At 45.6% G+C, this 19,331-nt stretch overlaps 1 protein-coding gene across 2 annotated transcripts in view; it reads right to left on the bottom strand.

The window, feature by feature from the left end:
* The window catches only part of TSPAN3 (tetraspanin 3), a 93,092-nt gene extending 91,673 nt beyond the window's left edge, over nt 1-1,419 (bottom strand). Inside the window, exon 1 of one of the 2 annotated variants that reach the window (XM_006087921.3) lies at nt 1,154-1,419. In XM_006087921.3, the coding sequence (XP_006087983.1) occupies nt 1,154-1,216 (63 nt within the window). In that variant the 5' untranslated portion in view covers nt 1,217-1,419. The remainder of the gene's footprint in view (nt 1-1,153) is intronic. The other variant, XM_006087922.3, reaches the window with a different exon arrangement.
* Between the last annotated feature and the right edge of the window lie 17,912 nt (nt 1,420-19,331).

Genomic DNA, 19,331 nt, shown 5'->3' with positions numbered 1-19,331 from the left:
GGGGAGGGGAAGATGAGAGTTGTAAGAAGAAAAGAATTTTTTTCCAAAATAGGTATGTGTGTGGCAAGGAGAATTTGAATGGGGACATACAAAAGTATGGGAAGTGAGAATGTTCCAGGAGTGTCCTCGGACTGTGGAAAGAGAAGTCTGTCCAGGGCAGCAAGTGTTTAAGAATATGGCCAGTCATGATGAAGGAAAGGTGACTAAGGACATCAGCTGTAATACCAGGAGATTGAACCTTACTTCACTGCTAATTTTTTTAGGGGTTTTGTTTGTTTTTTAAATAAAGTGACGTGAGGGAAGAATGCTTAATAAGATTTATCCGGGTGCAAGGTCCAGAGGATTAGAGGATAGAGAGACTGATTGTAGCAATACAGGTTATTACAAAAGTCCCTGGTGAGATAACAACTTGAACTAAGATGAAGTGTCTATAAACACTCCTTTCTTTGGGTGTGTTTTTAAAAAACAACAACTCACAAGCCACCATTTATTGAAAGTGAGCTCATCACTTTTTAAATCTTGTGACTTCCGAATCATATTTAAGAGAGGTTTATAACCTCAGGCTCCCCACACCCATGACCCAAACCGTTTTAATTTCTTGGTCAACGGATTATTTGACTTATCAAATCGAAGCCATTCAGTTTTGGAGCTGCTAACCAGCCAACCAGTTCTCCATTCACAAAGAGCTCTAAGTCAAAGTCCTCACCGAGTTGGCAGCGTTCCCGCATAGGTGCACCCTTTGCTCACAAGCCTTAGGCCGACAACGAAAGCGGAGCCTGGCCCTTTGGGGAATAAATATCCTCTTTACAGCCTGAGGTCCGGAACGAATCTGCATCGAAAGCTCTCTGTCCAGCAGGCTGCTCCACGGGAAGAACCTGAGACTGGGCCAAGCCCCTCCGCGTGAAGCCCCCAGCCCAGAGACAGTCAAGCACTAAGGCCCGAACACGGAGGCCGCCAGAAGCCCCTAAGGGTCCCTTCCTCGCCCTCCAGGCACAGGGCCTAGGAGAGATCTCACAAAGCCGTCCCTCTGTCATAGGCCCCGTCATCCCCGACCCCAAGTCGCTGCTGCAGTCCCCGCCGGACCCCTCAGACGCCTCAACCCAGGCCTCACCGCCAGCGCCCCCACCCTTCTCCGCCCACCAGCTCCGCTCACCCAGAAGATAAGGTTGAGAAACACCAGCACAGTCTTGGAGGAGGTGATGCCGCACTGACCCATGGTGCCGACAATCGCTGGGGCCCTGCTTGGGGAGCCGGGTGCGCCCACCCAGCAAGGCCACAATGGCGAGGGCGCCTCCCGGCTGGGATCTGCACAGGCTTGATTGTGGCTGCCCCCAGCCCCGGCGTCCTTGCACAGCCCGGGCCCCAGCAAGCACCTGGCTCCTCTGCGCAGCCGCTCCAGTGGGGAAGTGGGGGGAGCTGAGGGGGAGGCACGCTGCTCCCTAGCAACCGAGTTGAACCGACCGGAAGCTTAGGCCAATCACTCCCTAGGCGGGCTACAGCGAGGCCGTGCCTCTTAAAGGAGCCAAAGACTCAGCTACTTTTGGCCTCTGGCAACCCTTGGATGCAAATGGCTCATGAGGGAAATTTTATTGGAGGAAATTCTCCTCATAGAGCCACATTTACTATGCCAGCCCACAGTAGGTAGTCTTTTTACCTAACCCATTTCCCCTGTCAACCCTCCGCCCGTGGTTATTGGCATCAGTTCAACACCTACAGGAATCCCCAATTGGGGGTGCAGTGAAAAAGTGACTTTATTCAATGCAAACAGCTATCATGATACAGCACAGTTGTGGAACAGCATGACTGTGGAGCACCTCAATAATGTTACAGCTCAATTATGGAATAGCACTACTGTGAGGTTGATTCTGGCAGGAGGCTGCCCTCGGGCAAGGACCCTCTCTGGCTAGACAGCTCAGCTCTGAGCTGGTTCAAGCTGGTCTGCTTCAACTCACCCTGCTGTGAGGTGCCCTGAAAACAGACCTTTGGTGTTTCAGCTCCAATCAGGAAACTTCATCCTGCAGTCTCCTTCACATAAGAGAACTTGGGCTCTCCCAGACAATGGAAAACTGACTTATATAAAGAGAAGTCCCTGTCCCTGGTCCCTGATTGGTCTGTTCTTATGTTAAATAAGGACCCCAAATCCTCAAAATTTAATTGGTCCAAAAAGCACTGTCATGATTGGTTGTATATAGCTGTTCTGATTGGTTAGTGAAGATGCTAATAAGGCTATAAGTGTATGGCTCCGATTGGACAGGACAAGTTTCAGTCTTATTGGTTGAAATACTATTCCAGGAACTCCTTTTTAAGGTCTGGCTCAGTTGGCAGAAACAGTGTAGGCAGGCAGATTAGTGCAAGTTTATCCCTGAAGCTGGTTTGCATGGGAGGCCCCTGTTTAGAAATGGCTGCTAGGCTCTATTTTTACATTTGTGTCCAGTTAGTCACCAGGAGTCCTTTTTGGTAGCTATCTTCTTTCTCAATATTGACACCCCATAAGGAGGTTATAGACAGTAATCTCTCCCACTCCACATCAAGATTTTTTCTAAGCCCTTTTTGGGAGAAGTGCAATGAACATCAACAAATAGTTATGGAGAGCCATGTGCTTGGCTCTCGGAATAGTCGTCAGAAAGGAGAAAAAGCATCCAAACCGGTTTGGCTCAGTGGATAGAGCGTCGGCCTGCGGACTCAAGGGTCCCAGGTTTGATTCTGGTCAAGGGCATGTACCTTGGTTGCAGGCACATCCCCATTAGGGAGTATGCAGGAGGCAGCTGATCGATGTTTCTAACTCTCTATCCCTCTCCCTTCCTCTCTGTAAAAAATCAATAAAATATATTTTTTTAAAAAGAAAGGAGAAAAAGCTGGTGATGGAGCTGACAAGGCAGAGACGTGTTTGTGTGGGAGTATGGTTGGGGCAAGGTAACACATCAAGTCTATTCCAGGGTAGGACATTTTGGACCAAGATTAGAGAAATATCTTTTTGCATTGCAATTTTTCACAATATTCCCCTAATTTTGGATCATCATAATTAATACTTTTTGAGAGCTTACCCTGTGTCCAAGTCTTTATAGCTATTAGCTCATTTAACCTCATCACAACCTAAGGTGGAAGATACTATGATTGTGAGCCCCATGATTGGGTATTGAGGCTTAGAAAGATGAACAAACTAGCCCAGAACCAAAAAGAGAATAGTAGGTGATCTTATGCAGAAACCATGTTCTCAGCCACACAGGGAAACTGTGTTACTTTCCTGCCATTGCAACCCTGCACTGGTTCCTTGATTAGGCTCTTAAAGATGCTCATTTAGCCCTCGCGATTGTGGCTCAATGTTTAGAGCATCAGCCCACACACCAAAGGATCATGGGTTAGATTCCTATGATCAAGGGCATACTAGTATATCTAGATTGCAGGTTCAATCCCCAGCCAGCAGACAATAGATGTGTCCCTCTCACATTGATATCTCTCTCTCTCTCTCCCACCCCACTTCCACTGTCTCTAAAAATCAATTGAAAAAATATCCTCAGGTGAGGATTAACAAGATGCCCATTACTTTTCCTCAATCATCTCATTCTCTCACAATCTCCCTGGCTACTCTTAGCAATATATTTCCATCTCCACATCCTATTCCTTTTCACCAAGCAGTAGCAGGCATTTATTCACTCATCAAACTTTTTGCAAGTGCACCTCTGTACTCACTGTTCTAGATGGTGGGTATTTCATAGTGAGCAAGAGAAATTCTTGCTCTCATGGAGCTTAAATTCTGGTAGAGGAGGCACACCTTAAACAAATAGATAAGTAGGTTTATGACATGATATTGGGCAGAGAAAGGGGATAGAGAGTAATGAGGGAAGTCCTTTCTGAGGGAAGGACATTGGAGAAACCTGAAGTTAGGAAGCAGGCCACGTGAATATTTGGATAAATAATATAGGTGGGAATCCTATATAATAAAAGAGAAACATGCAAATTAGCCGTCCCTCTGCTATGCTCAAGCCATGCCCACCAGCCACGCCCACCAGCCAATCGGAGTGATATGCAAATTAACCTGACAAAGATGGTGAGCAGGCATCCCTCACTGCCCTGCCCCGGCAGATCCCGGCCAGTGGGCAGCGCGCACAGGGACAGAGCAGCCTGGGTTGGGCAGGGCAGGATGCCTGGCTTCCACCCAGCCCTGGCCACTCCAGGCCAGTGCACATCCAGTGGAGGCAAGGAGCGGCTGGGGCGGGGCAGGATGCCTGGCTTCCGCCCTGCCCCGGTCACTCCAGGCAGGTGAGCAGCACGCACTGGTGTCCCGCCCCACCCAGGCCGCTCCAGGCCTGTGAGCAGCACTCAGAGAGCCTCTGGGCAGAGGAGGCAGGTCGGTGGAGGGCCGCCTGTACTCCCCACATGGCTGCGGTGGCAGCTGTGAACGCGCCAAGCGGAGCCTGCAGGCCATCAGCAGAGGAGTGGCTGCACAAGTCCCGCCTCCTGGCCCAGAAGGTGTATGATCGCAGGGACAGCCACCATGGTGGGCCAGATTGACACCCTCCTGGCCGCGCCACAGGGTTTGTGAATCTGCGAAACCACAGGCCTCCAGTGCGCACATCCTCTCTTCCTCCTCCTCCCCCCACTGGCATGTGAACATCCCCCAGCGCGCTGCAACAGTCTCGGCACGCACCAAGTCCCAGGTCCCCCCACCCCTTCGGCGCACTTCCATCAAACCCAGCATGACTAAGTCCCCCACAGGATGTGCACACGTCCCCTCCGGCACGCTCACGTCTTTGGAGAGTGTCTGGGTGTTCTGAGTGCTGAGGGTGGGCACCTGTGAGATGACAGTGAAAGGGCGGAGTGGTGACGCCCTGTTCCCTCGGAGGCCAGTGCAGCGAGGAGATCACTCTGTGGGGCTAATGCAGGTGCTGAGGTGAGAGCAGGTGCAGACAGACACACCTGGTGGGCGCAGGCAGTCCTCGCTGAGGTGCCTTTGGTCAGCGGTCAGCATTCAAGATCAAGAACCCAGAGGCGGCGAGGAGTTCCATCCTCTCAGTGAAACAGTGGGATAGTCGGGGTGACTGGAGAGGAGGAATGTGCACTTTGGGTGCTGGCGCCCATGAGTGAAGGCCGCCCTGACTGAGCCTCACTTGCTTGGGGCCTAGCGCACTCCTGCCAGGCAGCGGGTGACAGGACGTGCTTTTCCGAGTTAATGAGAGAAAACATTGATTCTCCCGCTGCCCACGAAGGTGGAAAATGAATTGGGGGGACATGAGGGGAGTGAGCGAGGTTCCCTGTCTTAGGGTTCCAAATCCTCTCTTCGTTCCTTTCACCGCTGACTGGAGATATACAGAGTGTCTCCCCAAAGTGTATACACACTTTAAATACCTACTAATTCCAATGGTTTTTGCATGAGAAGAAAGAAACAACAATGGAGTTGTCATCTGTTAAAAGTGTGGGCACAAACAGGCAGTCGGACATTCCCCGAGGGGTCCCAGATTAGAGTGGGTGCAGGCCAGACTGAGGGGCCCCCTTTCCCCCCCCCACCCCAGTGCACAAATTTCGTGCACTGAGCTACTAGTAGCAGCTATAAAGGCCCTGAGGCAGGAACATGTTTCTACAAAAAGAAGTACTGAAGAACCTGGTGTGCTGGAGGTCAGTGAAGGGTAGAGAATGAAGTCAGCAAAATCAGATCACCAAGGGCCTAGTAAGCCATGTGTGATGGGAAGATACTGCAAGGCTTTGAGCAGACCATCTTGAGGAGGAAATGGGTCTTGCAAGGCGTATCAGGCCATAGAAACTGTGAACAATGCACTGCCCTGGGGGGGGGGGTCGTTATCACTGGCCCCAGGACAGATAATCAACGCCTGGGGGCCTTCCTGAAGGCCAAGAAAGGGGGAGGAACCATATCTGCAAGACAAAGACCCCAGAAGGTTATAAAAAGCGAAGCCTCTGCATGTTACTTCACTCTGATTTGGAAATTATTCCCGGAGTCCACTAGTATTAATAAACAGGGCCCCTCCATTTCTCTAGGAAGCGTGCTTGGTATTTCTTTGGCCTTCTGCAACATATGGTTCCCTGAAAACATTGGAAGCTAACCATGTTTGGCTCTTGCGTCCGGTGAGTGGACAGGGTTTGGGGCCCAGGGGCACGTGACAGGCCTCCGGAAGGCGCGCTCTGCTGATTTTAGCAGAATTGAACCGGGGGGAACTCCAGGAGCTCCAGGACCTCAGCCCAGCCAGTATCTGGAGAAAGTGGATGGACACCTCTGGACCTGTCGACAGAATCAGTAAGGTAGGGGCCCCAGTCGGTCAGGCCCACTCCAAGTGAGTGGAAGGGGGAGCTTGATCACCTCCCCGGAAGTCATAGGACTTCGTCAGGTAAATCAGGAATCAGGTGGACTGTTTAAACTCTGGGTAAATATCTGGTAGAAGTCAAAACTTGGGTTGTCTGGTATATAAATGTGGGACTCCAGAGGTGAGTGCATTCAGATTCAATTAAAGAATTATGAGTTCACTCTGCTGTTTGTTTGTGTGGGACTAGCCAATTTGCTACCGAGAAGGGGGACTGGATGCAGTCTTAACTCCTCTGGTGGGTTCTCACCAAGATGTTGGTCTAGAATTCTGTTGTGGGGCATGGGTGCCAGGAGTGCCCCTACGCCTATCTGGGGAGTTGGGCATTGTTTCATTTATCTGCTCAGCTCCAGTCTGGGCTAGTCTACCGAGAGAGTGTGAGTACGGATGTTTGTCTGTCTTGGCATAATTATCTGCTCATTAACTTGTCTGTGTGAAGCGAAAGCTACTTTGATTTATCCTGCATTTCTATTGATTTGTCTGGCTGAACATTTGGGCTGAAACTGTGATGGTCTGCAAAAGTCTCTAGGAGCTGCAAGATTTATTTTTCTCAGAGATGTTTGCTATCTATCACAGAGGGAATCAGCCCACTTAGCTAATAAAAATTTCTGTCTATCGGTTTCTCTTCCCTGAGTTGTGAATTTGCTATATTAAATTGAAATTTTGAAGTTCTACGGTAGATTTAAAGGCTAAAACAAAGGCTGGCTAGGTTCCAAGATTGCTTGGTTCTGAGATTGCTTGAAAGAAAAGCAAGAGAGAAGTCTTTTCAAGTTAACTATTTGCTTAGCAAATTAACAAAGTAGCAAATTTCAAAAAACAAAGAACTTGTTATTTATGGCTTTCTTATCTCTGTTGGTGGACGGAGACTTCCAGGGGCAGGGCTTACAGCTCCGCAGGGTGGAGAGATTGTCCCTGCCTGTGACATCATAGTCCAACGTGAGCCACCTAAAGCAGAACTAAGGCTGAAGTTATTATTAACTGTCTATGGACCCTGTTAACCCTGTTTGTGTGTCTTGTGTGATCTGTTGTCTTCGTGGTTGTGTGTTTTGTTTGACTTGCCATTTTCAGTTATTTATTAGGATCCTCATAGAGGACATAACCTTGTCTCTCCCTTCCTCCCTCATCCTGATTCTGACAGCATCTGTAACTGGATTAAAGATCTTTTCTTTCAGGAGGCCCTCCAGGCTTTCAGTCGGCAAGAAATCTCCCTACACACCCTTATCCTCATCAGCTATCTTTCCAGGCCAACTAAGAGTCATTTTTCTCCACAGGTCAGACCCCAGCCTCCAGGATGGAGGACTAGTACAGCAGTAGTCTGTGGGTTACTCCAAAACTCCCACTGTTTAAAGGGAGACAAACAACTGGACTGGGGGACAGAGTGATGGTCAGAGAGATCAAGAGTAGTAAAGGAGGAGGATTTAAGATCCTCTAAGGCAGTGGTTCTCAACCTTGGCTACACATTAGAATCACCTGGGAATCTTTTTAAAATCCTGATTTCTGGGCCTCATCCTCCAGAAATTCTGTTTCTTTGTTACTAATGTTGTGGCCCCACCCCCATAACAAAGAAACAGAATTTCCGGAGGATGAGGCCCAGAAACCAGGATTTTAAAAAGATTCCCAGAGGACCGAAGGTGGAGCTGGCATACAGACTGTTAGGAGGGGCAGAGACGTGACCCACAGAAGGCAACTGAAGTCCCAAAAAGTTGTCTCAGCTGGTGGTGGAGAGGGGGGAGGTGCTACTGAGAATTCTGGGCTCTAGTCCCAGAGCTGGGCTCCCCAGCAGAGAGCGCCAAGCTGAGGAGGGTATACACATAGCATCAAGCTGTGGGAAGCAGTGGGGTGCTGTCTGCCAGGGAGTGGCAGCTGAAAGTTAAGGCACCCTCTTAAAGGGTCAAGGCACAAACATTCCCTCTGGAGCCACCCACCTTGTGCTCTGGCAGAGGGAGGGCGAAGAGGACTGGAGCTGTGAGAACAGAGGCCAGCATTGGGGACTCAGGGGATAGAGCTCGGAAGGCAGACACCCCAAGTTTCCTTGGCTCAGTCATTCACTCACACAGCCACATAGACATCTGCCTTGCCTGGGGGGAATACAGTTGACACACCCTATTGGAAAACACCTTGCCCTGAGGCCGCTTAAGAAGATTAAAAGTAACAATTCAAAGGCGTAACAGCTGCTTGTGTAGCCCGCCCCATTCAAGGAAAAGCAGCCTCCTGATCACCACACCCTCTGTCTGAGAAACAACAGCTGTGTGTGAAGCCTCCCCCCACCAGCCAGAGGAGCTACCACAGCGGTGAACAGCACCCACCACAGGAGCTGCTGCCAACTGAGGAGCAGCTGCTACCACAACCGTGCGAGGAGCAACCACAGCCCAAGGAGCCACTGCCACCCAGGGAGCAGCCACGGAATGACTCAACATCTAGATATGTCGGTGAGATCAAACATGGGTAGACAAAGAAACCCCCAAAGGAAAGAAAAGGAGGACTCGCCAGAAAAGCAGCTAAGTGAAACCAAGGCATGCAGCATGACAGAAAAAGAATTCAGATTAAGGGTCCTAGTATGCATAAACCAGATGGAGGAAAAAATCAACAACTTATGCAAGAAGCAAGTAGAAACAGATGAAAAAAATCAATAAATTATGTAAGAACCAAGAAGAAATGAAGAGTGATATAGCTGCAATAAAAAACACCATTGAAAGTTTCAACAGTAGACTAGGAGAAGCGGAGGACTGAATTAGCAAATTAGAAGACAGGGAAACAAAACACATACAAACTGAACAGCGATTGGAGAAAAAAATTAAAAGACAGGAGGAGAGCCTAAGGGAGCTATGGGACAACATGAAATGAAACAACATACCAATAATAGGGGTGCCAGAACAACAGAAAGAGGAACAAGGGTTAGAAAACCTATTTGAAGAAATAATATCAGAAAACTTCCCTGAGGTGGGGAAGAAAAAAGTCACACAAGCACAGAGAGTCCCAAAAAAGGTGGACCCGAAAAGACCCACACCAAGACACATCATAATTAACATGGCAAATGTTCAGGACAAAGAGAGAACCTTACAGGCTAAAAGAGAGAGATGGAAAGTTACATACAAGGGATCTCCCATTAGATTATCAAATGATTTCTCAACAGAAACACATCAGGCCAGAAAAGAATGGACGGAAATTTACAAAGTGATGCAAAGCAAAAGACTGAATCCAAGAATACTCTAACCAGCAAGGCTATCATTCAAAATTGAAGGGGAAATAAGAAGCTTCAAAGACAAAAAAAGCCTAAGGGAGTTTATCACCACCAAGCCAGCAATGCAAGAAATGCTAAAGGGACTGGTGTAAAAAGAAGAAATAAAAACCTCAGAAAGAAAACAGCCACAAAAAATAGAAATGGCTACAAACAAGTACATTTCAATAATAACTTTAAACGTAAACGGACTAATTGCTCCAACCAAAAGACATCAAGTGGCTGAATGGATAAAAAAACATGACCCATACATTTTCTGGCTATAAGAGACCCACCTCAGAAGAAGGGACTCACACACACTGAAAGTGAAGGGATGGAAACATCTTTCAGGCAAATGGAAATGAAAAGATAGCTGGGCTAGCAATACTTATATCGGACAAAATAGACCTCAAAGTGAAGGCCATAACAAGAGATAAGGAAGGCCACTTCATAACACTAAAGGGATCAATAGAACAAGAAGATATAACCCTGATAAACATATATGCACCCAATGCAGGAGCACCCAAATACATAAAAAAAAACTCCTGGAAGATATCAAAGGAGAGATCAACAACAATACAATCATAGTAGGGGCCTTTAATACACCACTGACATCACTGGATAAATCCTCTAGACAAACAATCAGCAAAGAAACAGCAATCCTAAATGACTCACTAGATCAGATGGACTTAATTGCCATCTTCAGAACACTTCACCCCAAACCCACGGAATACACATTCTACTCAAGTGCTCATAGGACATATTCAAAAGTAGACCACATATTGGGTCACAAACAAAGTCTCCCCAATTTCAAGAAGATTGAAATCATACCAAGCATCTTCTCAGACCACGAGGGCATAATATTAGAAATAAACTACAATAAAAACAACCCAAACTACTCAAACACTTGAAAGCTGAATAGCATGTTATTAAATATTGATTGGGTTACCAATGAGATCAAAGAAGAAATTAAAAACATCCTGGACACTAATGACAATGAAAACACAACAATCCAAAACCTATGGGACACAATGAAAGCAGTCCTGAGAGGGAAGTTTATAGCTCTACAGGCCTATCTCAAAAAACAAGAAAAAATGGTAGTAAATCATCTAACTCTACAACTCAAAGAATTAGAAAGAGAGCAACAGGAAAAGCCGACAGTATGCAAAAGAAAGGATATAATAAAGATTAGAGCAGAAATAAATGACATAGAGACCAAAAAAACAATACAGAAAATCAATGAAACCAAGAGCTGGTTCTTTGAAAGGATAAACAAGATTGATGAACCTCTAGCCAGGCTCACCAAGAAGCAAAGAGAGAGGACCCAAATAAACAAAATCAGAAATGATAGAGGCGAAATAACAACAGACCCCACAGAAATACAAATGATTGCTAAAAAATACTATGGACAACTCTACTCCAACAAATTAGACAACCTGGAGGAAATGGACATATTCCTAGAAAAATACAACATTCAAAAACTCAATCAGGAAGAATCTAAAAATCTCAATAGGCCAATAACTATGGAAGAAATTGAAGCAGTCATCAAAAAGCTTCCAGCAAACAAAAGCCCAGGGCCAGACGGCTTCACAGGAGAGTTTTACCAAATATTCAAGGAAGAACTAAAACCTATCATCCTCAGACCATTCCAAAAAATCCAAGAGGAAGGAACACTTCCCAGCTCATTCTATGAAGCCAGCATCACCCTAATACCAAAACCAGATAAAGACAACACAATGAAAGAGAATTACGGGCCAATATCTCTCATGAACATAGATGCCAAAATGCTCAACAAAATCTTAGCAAATGGGATCCAGCAGTATATCAGAAAGATCATACACCATGAACAAGTAGGATTTATCCCGGGGATGCAAGGATGGTACAATATCTGCAAATCAATAAACGTGATACATCACATAAACAAATTGAAAGAAAAAAAACACATAGTCATATCAATTGATGCAGAAAAAGCATTTGACAAAGTCCAACACCCTTGCTTGATAAAAACTGTCAGCAAGGTGGGAATAGAAGGATCATACCTCAATATAATAAAAGCCATATATGACAAGCCCACAGCCAACATCATACTCAATGGACAAAAACTAACACCATTTCCCCTAAGAACAGGAACAAGACAGGGATGTCCACTCTCACCACTCCTGTTCAACATAGTACTGGAAGTATTAGCCATTGCAATTAGACAAGAAGAAGAAATAAAAGGCATCCAAATTGGAAAAGAGGAAGTAAAACTGTCCTTATTTGCAGACGACATGATATTATACATACAAAACCCTAAAGACTCCATCAAAAAACTACTAGACTTAATACATAAATTTGGCAATGTAGCAGGATACAAAATTAACCCCAAGAAATCTAAGGCATTTCTATACACCAATAGTGAACTTTCAGAAAGAGAGACTAAAAAAACAATCCCATTTACTATCGCACCAAAAAAATTAAGCTACCTAGGAATAAACTTAACTAAAGAAGTAAAGGACCTCTACTCAGAAAACTACAGGACGTTGAAAAAAGAAATAGAGGAAGACATAAACAGATGGAAGAACATACCATGTTCATGGATTGGTAGAATCAACATCATTAAAATGTCCATACTACCCAAAGCAATCTATAAATTCAACGCACTTCCCATTAAAATACCAACGGCATATTTCACAGGCCTAGAACGAACTCTCCAAAAATTCATCTGGAATAAAAAAAGACCCCAAATAGTTGCAGCGATCCTGAGAAAGAACAAAGTAGGTGGGATCTCAATACCAGATATCAAGCTGTATTACAAAGCCACTGTTCTCAAAACTGCCTGGTATTGGCACAAGAACAGACATGTAGATCAATGGAATAGAATAGAGAGCCCAGAAATCAGCCCAAACCAATATGCTCAATTAATATTTGACAAAGGAGGCAAGAACATACAATGGAGTTAAGATAGTCTCTTCAATAAATGGTGTTGGTAAAATTGGACAGATACCTGCAAGAAAATGAAACTAGACCACCAACTCACACCGTACACAAAAATAAACTCAAAATGGATAAAGGACTTAAATGTACGACAGGAAACCATAAAAATTCTAGAAGAATCCAAAGGCAACAAAATCTCAGACATATGCCAAAGCAATTTCTTCACCGATACAGCTCCTCAGGCACTTGAAACTAAAGAGAAAATGAACAAATGGGACTACATCAAAATAAAAAGCTTCTGCACAGCAAAAGAAACCATCAACAAAACAAAAAGAAAGCCCACTGCATGGGAAACCATATTTGCCAATGTCATATCTGATAAGGGCCTAATCTCCAAAATTTATAGGGAAATCATACAACTTAACAAAAGGAAGATAAACAATCCAATCAAAAAATGGGCAAATTATCTAAATAGACACCTTTCAAAAGAGGACATTCAGAAAGCCAAGAGACATATGAAAACATTCTCAAAGTCACTAATCATCTGAGAGATGCAAATCAAAACAACAATGAGGTACCATCTCACACCTGTCAGAATGGCTATCATCAACAAATCAACAAACGACAAGTGCTGGAGAGGATGTGGAGAAGAAGGAACCCTCCTGCACTGCTGGTGGGAATGCAGACTGGTGCAGCCACTGTGGAGAACAGTATGGAGTTTCCTCAAGAAACTAAAAATGGAACTCCCATTTGACCCTGTGATTCCACTCCTAGGAATATATCCCAAGAAACCAGAAACACCAATCAGAAAGGATATATGCACCCATATGTTCATAGCAGCACAATTCACCATAGCTAAGATCTGGAAACAGCCTAAGTGCCCATCAGTAGATGAATGGATTAGAAAACTGTGGTACATCGACATGATGGAATACTATGCTGCTGTAAAAAAGAAGGAACTCTTACCATTTGCAATGGCATGGACGGAACTAGAGAGCATTATGCTAAGTGAAATAAGCCAGTCAATGAAGGAAAAATACCACATGATCTCACCCATTCATGGATAATAAAGACCATTATAAACTTATCAACAAAAATAGATACAGAGGCAGAGCTGCCTCAAACAGATTGTCAAACTGCAGCGGGAAGGTCGGGGAGAGTAGCGGGGCAGAAGGGGGGTGGGGGGGGTAAGAGATCAACTGAAGGATTTATATGCATGCATATAAGCATAACCAATGTACATAAGACACTGGGGGGTAGGGGAGGCCAGGGGGTTGTCAAGGGCGGGGGGGGGGGGGGAAGGAGACATATGTAATACCCTTTGTAATACTTTAAGCAATAAAACCATTAAAAAAAAAAGATTCCCAGGTGATTCTAATGTGCAGCCAAGGTTGAGAACCACTGGCTTAGAATAAAGAGGAAAAATCTGTGAGGGAAAGCAACTGTCACAGAAAGATAAAAAGTATCCTTAAATGTAAAAAGCCTAAATAAATATACAGGATCTCAGACCATTTGCCTTTTTTCAGGACAGAGTAAATGGTGAATGCAGAAAGAGGAGAGGGATGGTGGCAGTTAATTATGAAGCAGGGAGAAGCCTGGTTGCTGCTCTGCCACAAAAGGAACTGGTGGGAAGGCAAGGATGGCAGGGCCCTGTAACTAGTATACAGGGTCAACAAAAGGGCAAAGGAAAGGCACTCTCCCTGGACCCAGGAGCCATCAGGACTTTGAAATTCTCCACGAGAGGAGGAGTCTGACTCAGAGACTGGCCGAGACCCCATTGGGTTTGAACAGCAATTCTCAACCTGTGGGTCGAGACCCCTTTGGCGGTCGAATGACCCTTTCACAAGGGTCACCTAAGACCATCCTGCATATCAGATATCTACATTATGATTCATAACTGTAGCAACATTACAGTTACGAAGTGGCAACAAAAATAATTTTATGGTTGGGTCACAACATGAGGAACTGTATTTTAAGGGCCAGAAGGTTGAGAACCACTGGGTTAGAAGAACCGGAGGCTGCATATTGAACTTATAAACTGCAGTTTGCTAGGCAGAGGTCCAAGCCCAGTTGTATAGGGGTTAAGCTGCCTGTGTAAAGCAAAACAACTTTCTCCCGTGCCAGAATACATTTTAGGGAAATTGGACAGACTGTGTTTGTGGCTAGAAAGAAGAACTGGCCACCATGCACAGCCCTGACAGTGGCCTGCAAAAAACTGTATAATAGACTTAGATGATGCCTGAATCTTCATGGACCTGGCTCCAGAGAGACAAGGACAATTTTGCTTTGTGTGGGAAGGTCAAGAATAGAATTTAGTCACCTTCCTAAGATGTTTGTATAGCCCTACCATGTGTCATGTTTAGTAGCAGAAGATTTAACTGTCAGAAGCGGCCACAGTGCCAATGTTATACTTCGTTATGTAAATATAGTAATCTTTAATTCTCTTACAGATTTAAATGCAGTTGTCAAAAGGGCAGGTGCCCAACTGGGCAAAGAAGAATATCCATCAGGTTTTGGTCTCTATTGAGAGATAGTTGACAGCCTGTATACTGTCTTGTAGGCCTGTGTGACCATTCCCATGTGAGGGCACAAACCTCAACTTTGGGAAAGTGGGGGAGGCCTGTTTAGAACAGAGGGAAGTAGTGAAGTGGTGAGTACTAGCCCTCTGTTACAGGAATTACAGACCCTGTGAGGTCCTATGACATGTGAGACCCTGTAAAGACATAAAGCTCCCTTAGTCCTTTCTGAGAGGACAAGTCAAATAAGGGGAGCCCTACTACAGGGACAGCTGTGACTATCTATTTGACTATAGACACATTGTAAATTTCTTCTTGCCATTTGAAGACAGTTATATTACTCTGAAGAGTCCATGAAAAGGACTGACAAGGAAAATCAGAAGATCTTAAAGCAGGTCAGTATATTTTTCTCCTTATATAATTCCTCTGAAATTTGGCAATGCTTAATAAATCATGGCAATACATTTCTTTGCATAAATTCAATAAGACCAGTTTCTAATAGTGGTTTTATTAATCAAAAACTTTGACTGGAGTATCATGTTTTAAAGAGACCTGAGGACTTGAAGCCAATAAGAGTGCCACGGAAAAAGCCTGGTATCCTGCTTGGGAGCCCTGAAAATGGCTGGTGCTGGAGCATCAGGCCCATGCCCTACCATCACTGGCAGTTGGTCAGAGTAGAAGGGGAGCAATAAGGACGCCTCTGCCTCCCTGCAAACCTCCACGCACTCTGGGCCACAATGAGTAGGAAGGTTACTGAGATGGGCCTTAAAGCCTAGGGCATGGCCCTGGGTAGAGCTACTGCAGGTGAGGAATTCACCTAACTCAGCAGATACTGCAGGCAGGCCTGATGGCAGCTGGATGGCTTGGCTTCCTGGACCTAAGGGGCACACTAATATTCAATCATGAAATTCTGGCAAAGGTAGTCAGTTACCATTCTTGTTGTGTTTTTGAAAACAATCAGGCCAAATTGAATACAATAGAAAAATTGGTCTTGACTTGGCTCTTTTAATAAACATAGAGGTAATTTTGAGGAGAAAAATTCTATTTCAATAGAGGTTATTAAAACAGAAATGTGGAGAAACCAAGATGGCGGCATAGTTTAATGCCGGAGTTTGCTGCCTTGAACAACCACTTCAAAAATACAACTAAAAGACAGAACGGACATCATCCAGAATCACAGGAAGGCTGGCTGAGTGGAAGTTCTACAACTAGGAGGAACCGAGAATCAGAGGAGGCGCAGTGCTGAAGTAAAATACTAAGGTGCGGAGTGCGCCCGGCGCGGGCTGGTGGCTGAGGGCGCGGTTGACTGTTTCAATCCGGAGGGAGCCTCAGACTCTGAGCTCCAGATCCGGGCGAGTCTCTAGGGACCCAGACTCAAACGGGAGAAGCGGGACTGTCTGGCTTCGGTCCCTCCGAGGTTTGCAGCGGTTGCTGGGACAGAGAGGCAGAGCTCCTGGGGACAGACTGAGAGCAGCCATAACTGCTCCCTCCTCCGCCCTGTTGATCCTGTGCGACCCGCCCCGCCCAAGCCCTGCACAGAGGCATTTGCCGGATAGCCTCAGGCAAAGGCTAGATTAGCACCTCCCTAAAGGACACAAGTTCTTCAACTGCAGACACAGCTGATTATCACAGCCAGTCAGCCTGGAGGTCAAATCCCTCTAGTATTAACCACAACAATCAAGGCTTAACTACAACAAGACTGCGCACAAAGACCACTAGGGGGTGTACCAAGAAAGCGTAAAAAATGCGGAGACAAAGAAACAGGACAAAACTATCAAGAGAGGATATTGAGTTCAGAACCACACTTTTGAGGTCTCTCAAGAGGCTTCTAGAGTCTGTCGATAAACTTGATGAGATGTACAGGAAATCTAATGAGACCCTCGATGGTGTGATAAAGGACCATCTAGAAAGTAAGCATACACTGACTGAAATAAAGAATATTATACAGACTCCCAACAGCAGACCAGAGGAGCGCAAGAATCAAGTCAAAGATTTGAAATGCGAAGAAGCGAGAAACACCCAACCGGAAAAGCAAAATGAAAAAAGAACCCCAAAATACGAAGATAGTGTAAGGAGCCTCTGGGACAGCTTCAAACGTACCAACATCAGAATTATAGGGGTACCAGAAGATGAGAGAGAGCAAGATATTGAAAACCTATTTGAAGAAATAATGACAGAAAACTTCCCCCACCTGGTGAAAGAAATAGACTTACAGGTCCAGGAAGCACAGAGAACCCCAAACAAAAGGAATCCAAAGAGGACCACACCAAGACACATCAGAATTAAAATGCCAAGAGCAAAAGACAAAGAGAGAATCTTAAAAGCAGCAAGAGAAAGAAACTCAGTTACCTATAAGGGAATACCCATACGACTGTCAGCTGATTTCTCAACAGAAACTTTGCAGGCCAGAAGGGAGTGGCAAGAAATATTCAAAGTGATGAATACCAAGAACCTACAACCAAGATTACTTTATCCAGCAAAGCTATCATTCAGAATTGAAGGTCAGATAAAGAGCTTCACAGATAAGGAAAAGCTAAAGGAGTTCATCACCACCAAACCAGTATTATATGAAATGCTGAAAGGTATCCTTTAAGAAGAGGAAGAAGAAGAAAAAGGTAAAGATACAAATTATGAACAACAAATATGCATCTATCAACAAGTGAATCTAAGAATCAAGTGAATAAATAATCTGATGTACAGAATGAACTGGTGATTATAATAGAATCAGGGACATAGAAAGGGAATGGACTGACTATTCTTGGGGGGAAAAGGGGTGTGGGAGATGCGGGAAGAGACTGGACAAAAATCGTGCACCTATGGATGAGGACAGTGGGTGGGGAGTGAGGGCGGAGGGTGGGGCGGGAACTGGAAGGAGGGGAGTTATGGGGGGAAAAAAAGAGGAACAAATGTAATAATCTGAACAATAAAGATTTAAAAAAAAATAAATAAAACTAGAAGGTCCTGAAAAAAATAAAATAAAAATAAAACAGAAATGTTTTCTTTTTCTTCCACCAGACCATTTGTTACAGTTTGTCTCTGCCAGGTCACAAGCCCACCTTCTTCTGTGCCCAGGCCTCATCGTCCCTCTGACAGACAGCAAGGATCTCTTGGCTATGAGAGAAAACTCCATCCCTCCTCAGCATGAAGCAGCTACAGAAGAAATTCAACGTCCATTTTCCCTGAAAGAATTCAGAGCCAAGATCCTTGAGGTAATATATTAGGCAGTAAGACAGACATGAGCAGAGCAAGGATGATGGGCACTACCAGATGTGTATGTGAGACAAGGGACATAGCCAAAGGGGTCCTCGCCTAATGTCTTGGGCCTTGGAAAAGACCAGTAGTTGTCCAAGAGACTCAACCCTGTTGCATCTGGTTAGCCTGCTTGCCTCCGGGCCGTAGCAGCCACAGCTATGCCGTTGAAGCTTTGCTCGGGAGCACACCAGATGTCAAATGCTCGAGTCATCCAGTTTCAGGCTCTTCTTCTACCAGCCTCCTTCCTGATGATGACCCTGAGGAACCTCTACATAACTGTTTAGAGGTCAATGACTTTGTAAAGACAGCCCACCCGGGCCTCACTGACACCCCACTGGCATCGCTGGGTGAGGTAATATTCATGGACAGGAGCAGTTCTGTCCAGGAAGGAATCAGGTATGCGGGGGCAGTGGTGGTTGCTTTGGACTGAACCATCTGATCTCAGGTGCTTGCCCGCAGGACTTCGGCACAGAAGACCAAGTTGATTGCCCTTATTCAGGCTCTCTGGTGGGCAGGAAAAGAATAAGTGACAATTTGTGTATGCGATTGCAACAGCTCACGTGTGGAGTGCTATTGCAGGGTATGGGGACTCCACAGAGGCAAGAGGGAACTGAAGCAGCCCGGAAGACTGCCCTGGGAACCAGTGGGGCCTCTACAGATTCTGGTGAGTAAAGGCTGAAATCCATAACTAATTTTTACTCAAATTCTTACAGGCTTTACAGTCTACCCAGAAAGCAATCCAGAAGCAAGTTTGAGACGTTCTGCCTTCCAACCTGGTGACTCTGTTTGGGTAAAGACCACTCAAGGACTGACTCCTACCTGGAGGGGACCACATACCGTTATCTTGACCAACCCCACCACTCTCAAGGTTGCAGGACTGAACACCTGGATACCAGAAACACCCCCTGTGGATTCGTTGCTCCACAAGGCTAAAAGAAGCTTGTAGGACAAGGGGGAGGGGAAATGAGGAGGAAACTGGTCTCCAAGGCATGTCAGGCCATAGGAACTGTGAACAATCACTGCCCGGGGGGGGGGGGAGTCATTATTACTGGTCCAGGATAGATAAACAACACCTAGGGGCATTCCTGTAAGCCCAAGAAAGGGGGAGGAACCATTTCT

The sequence above is a fragment of the Myotis lucifugus genome, unplaced genomic scaffold (genome assembly GCF_000147115.1).
Source record: "Myotis lucifugus unplaced genomic scaffold, Myoluc2.0 scaffold_41, whole genome shotgun sequence".
Taxonomy (NCBI): domain Eukaryota; kingdom Metazoa; phylum Chordata; class Mammalia; order Chiroptera; family Vespertilionidae; genus Myotis; species Myotis lucifugus.
Note: the sequence above shows the minus strand (reverse complement) of the source record. Positions and strands in the feature narration are given on the sequence as shown.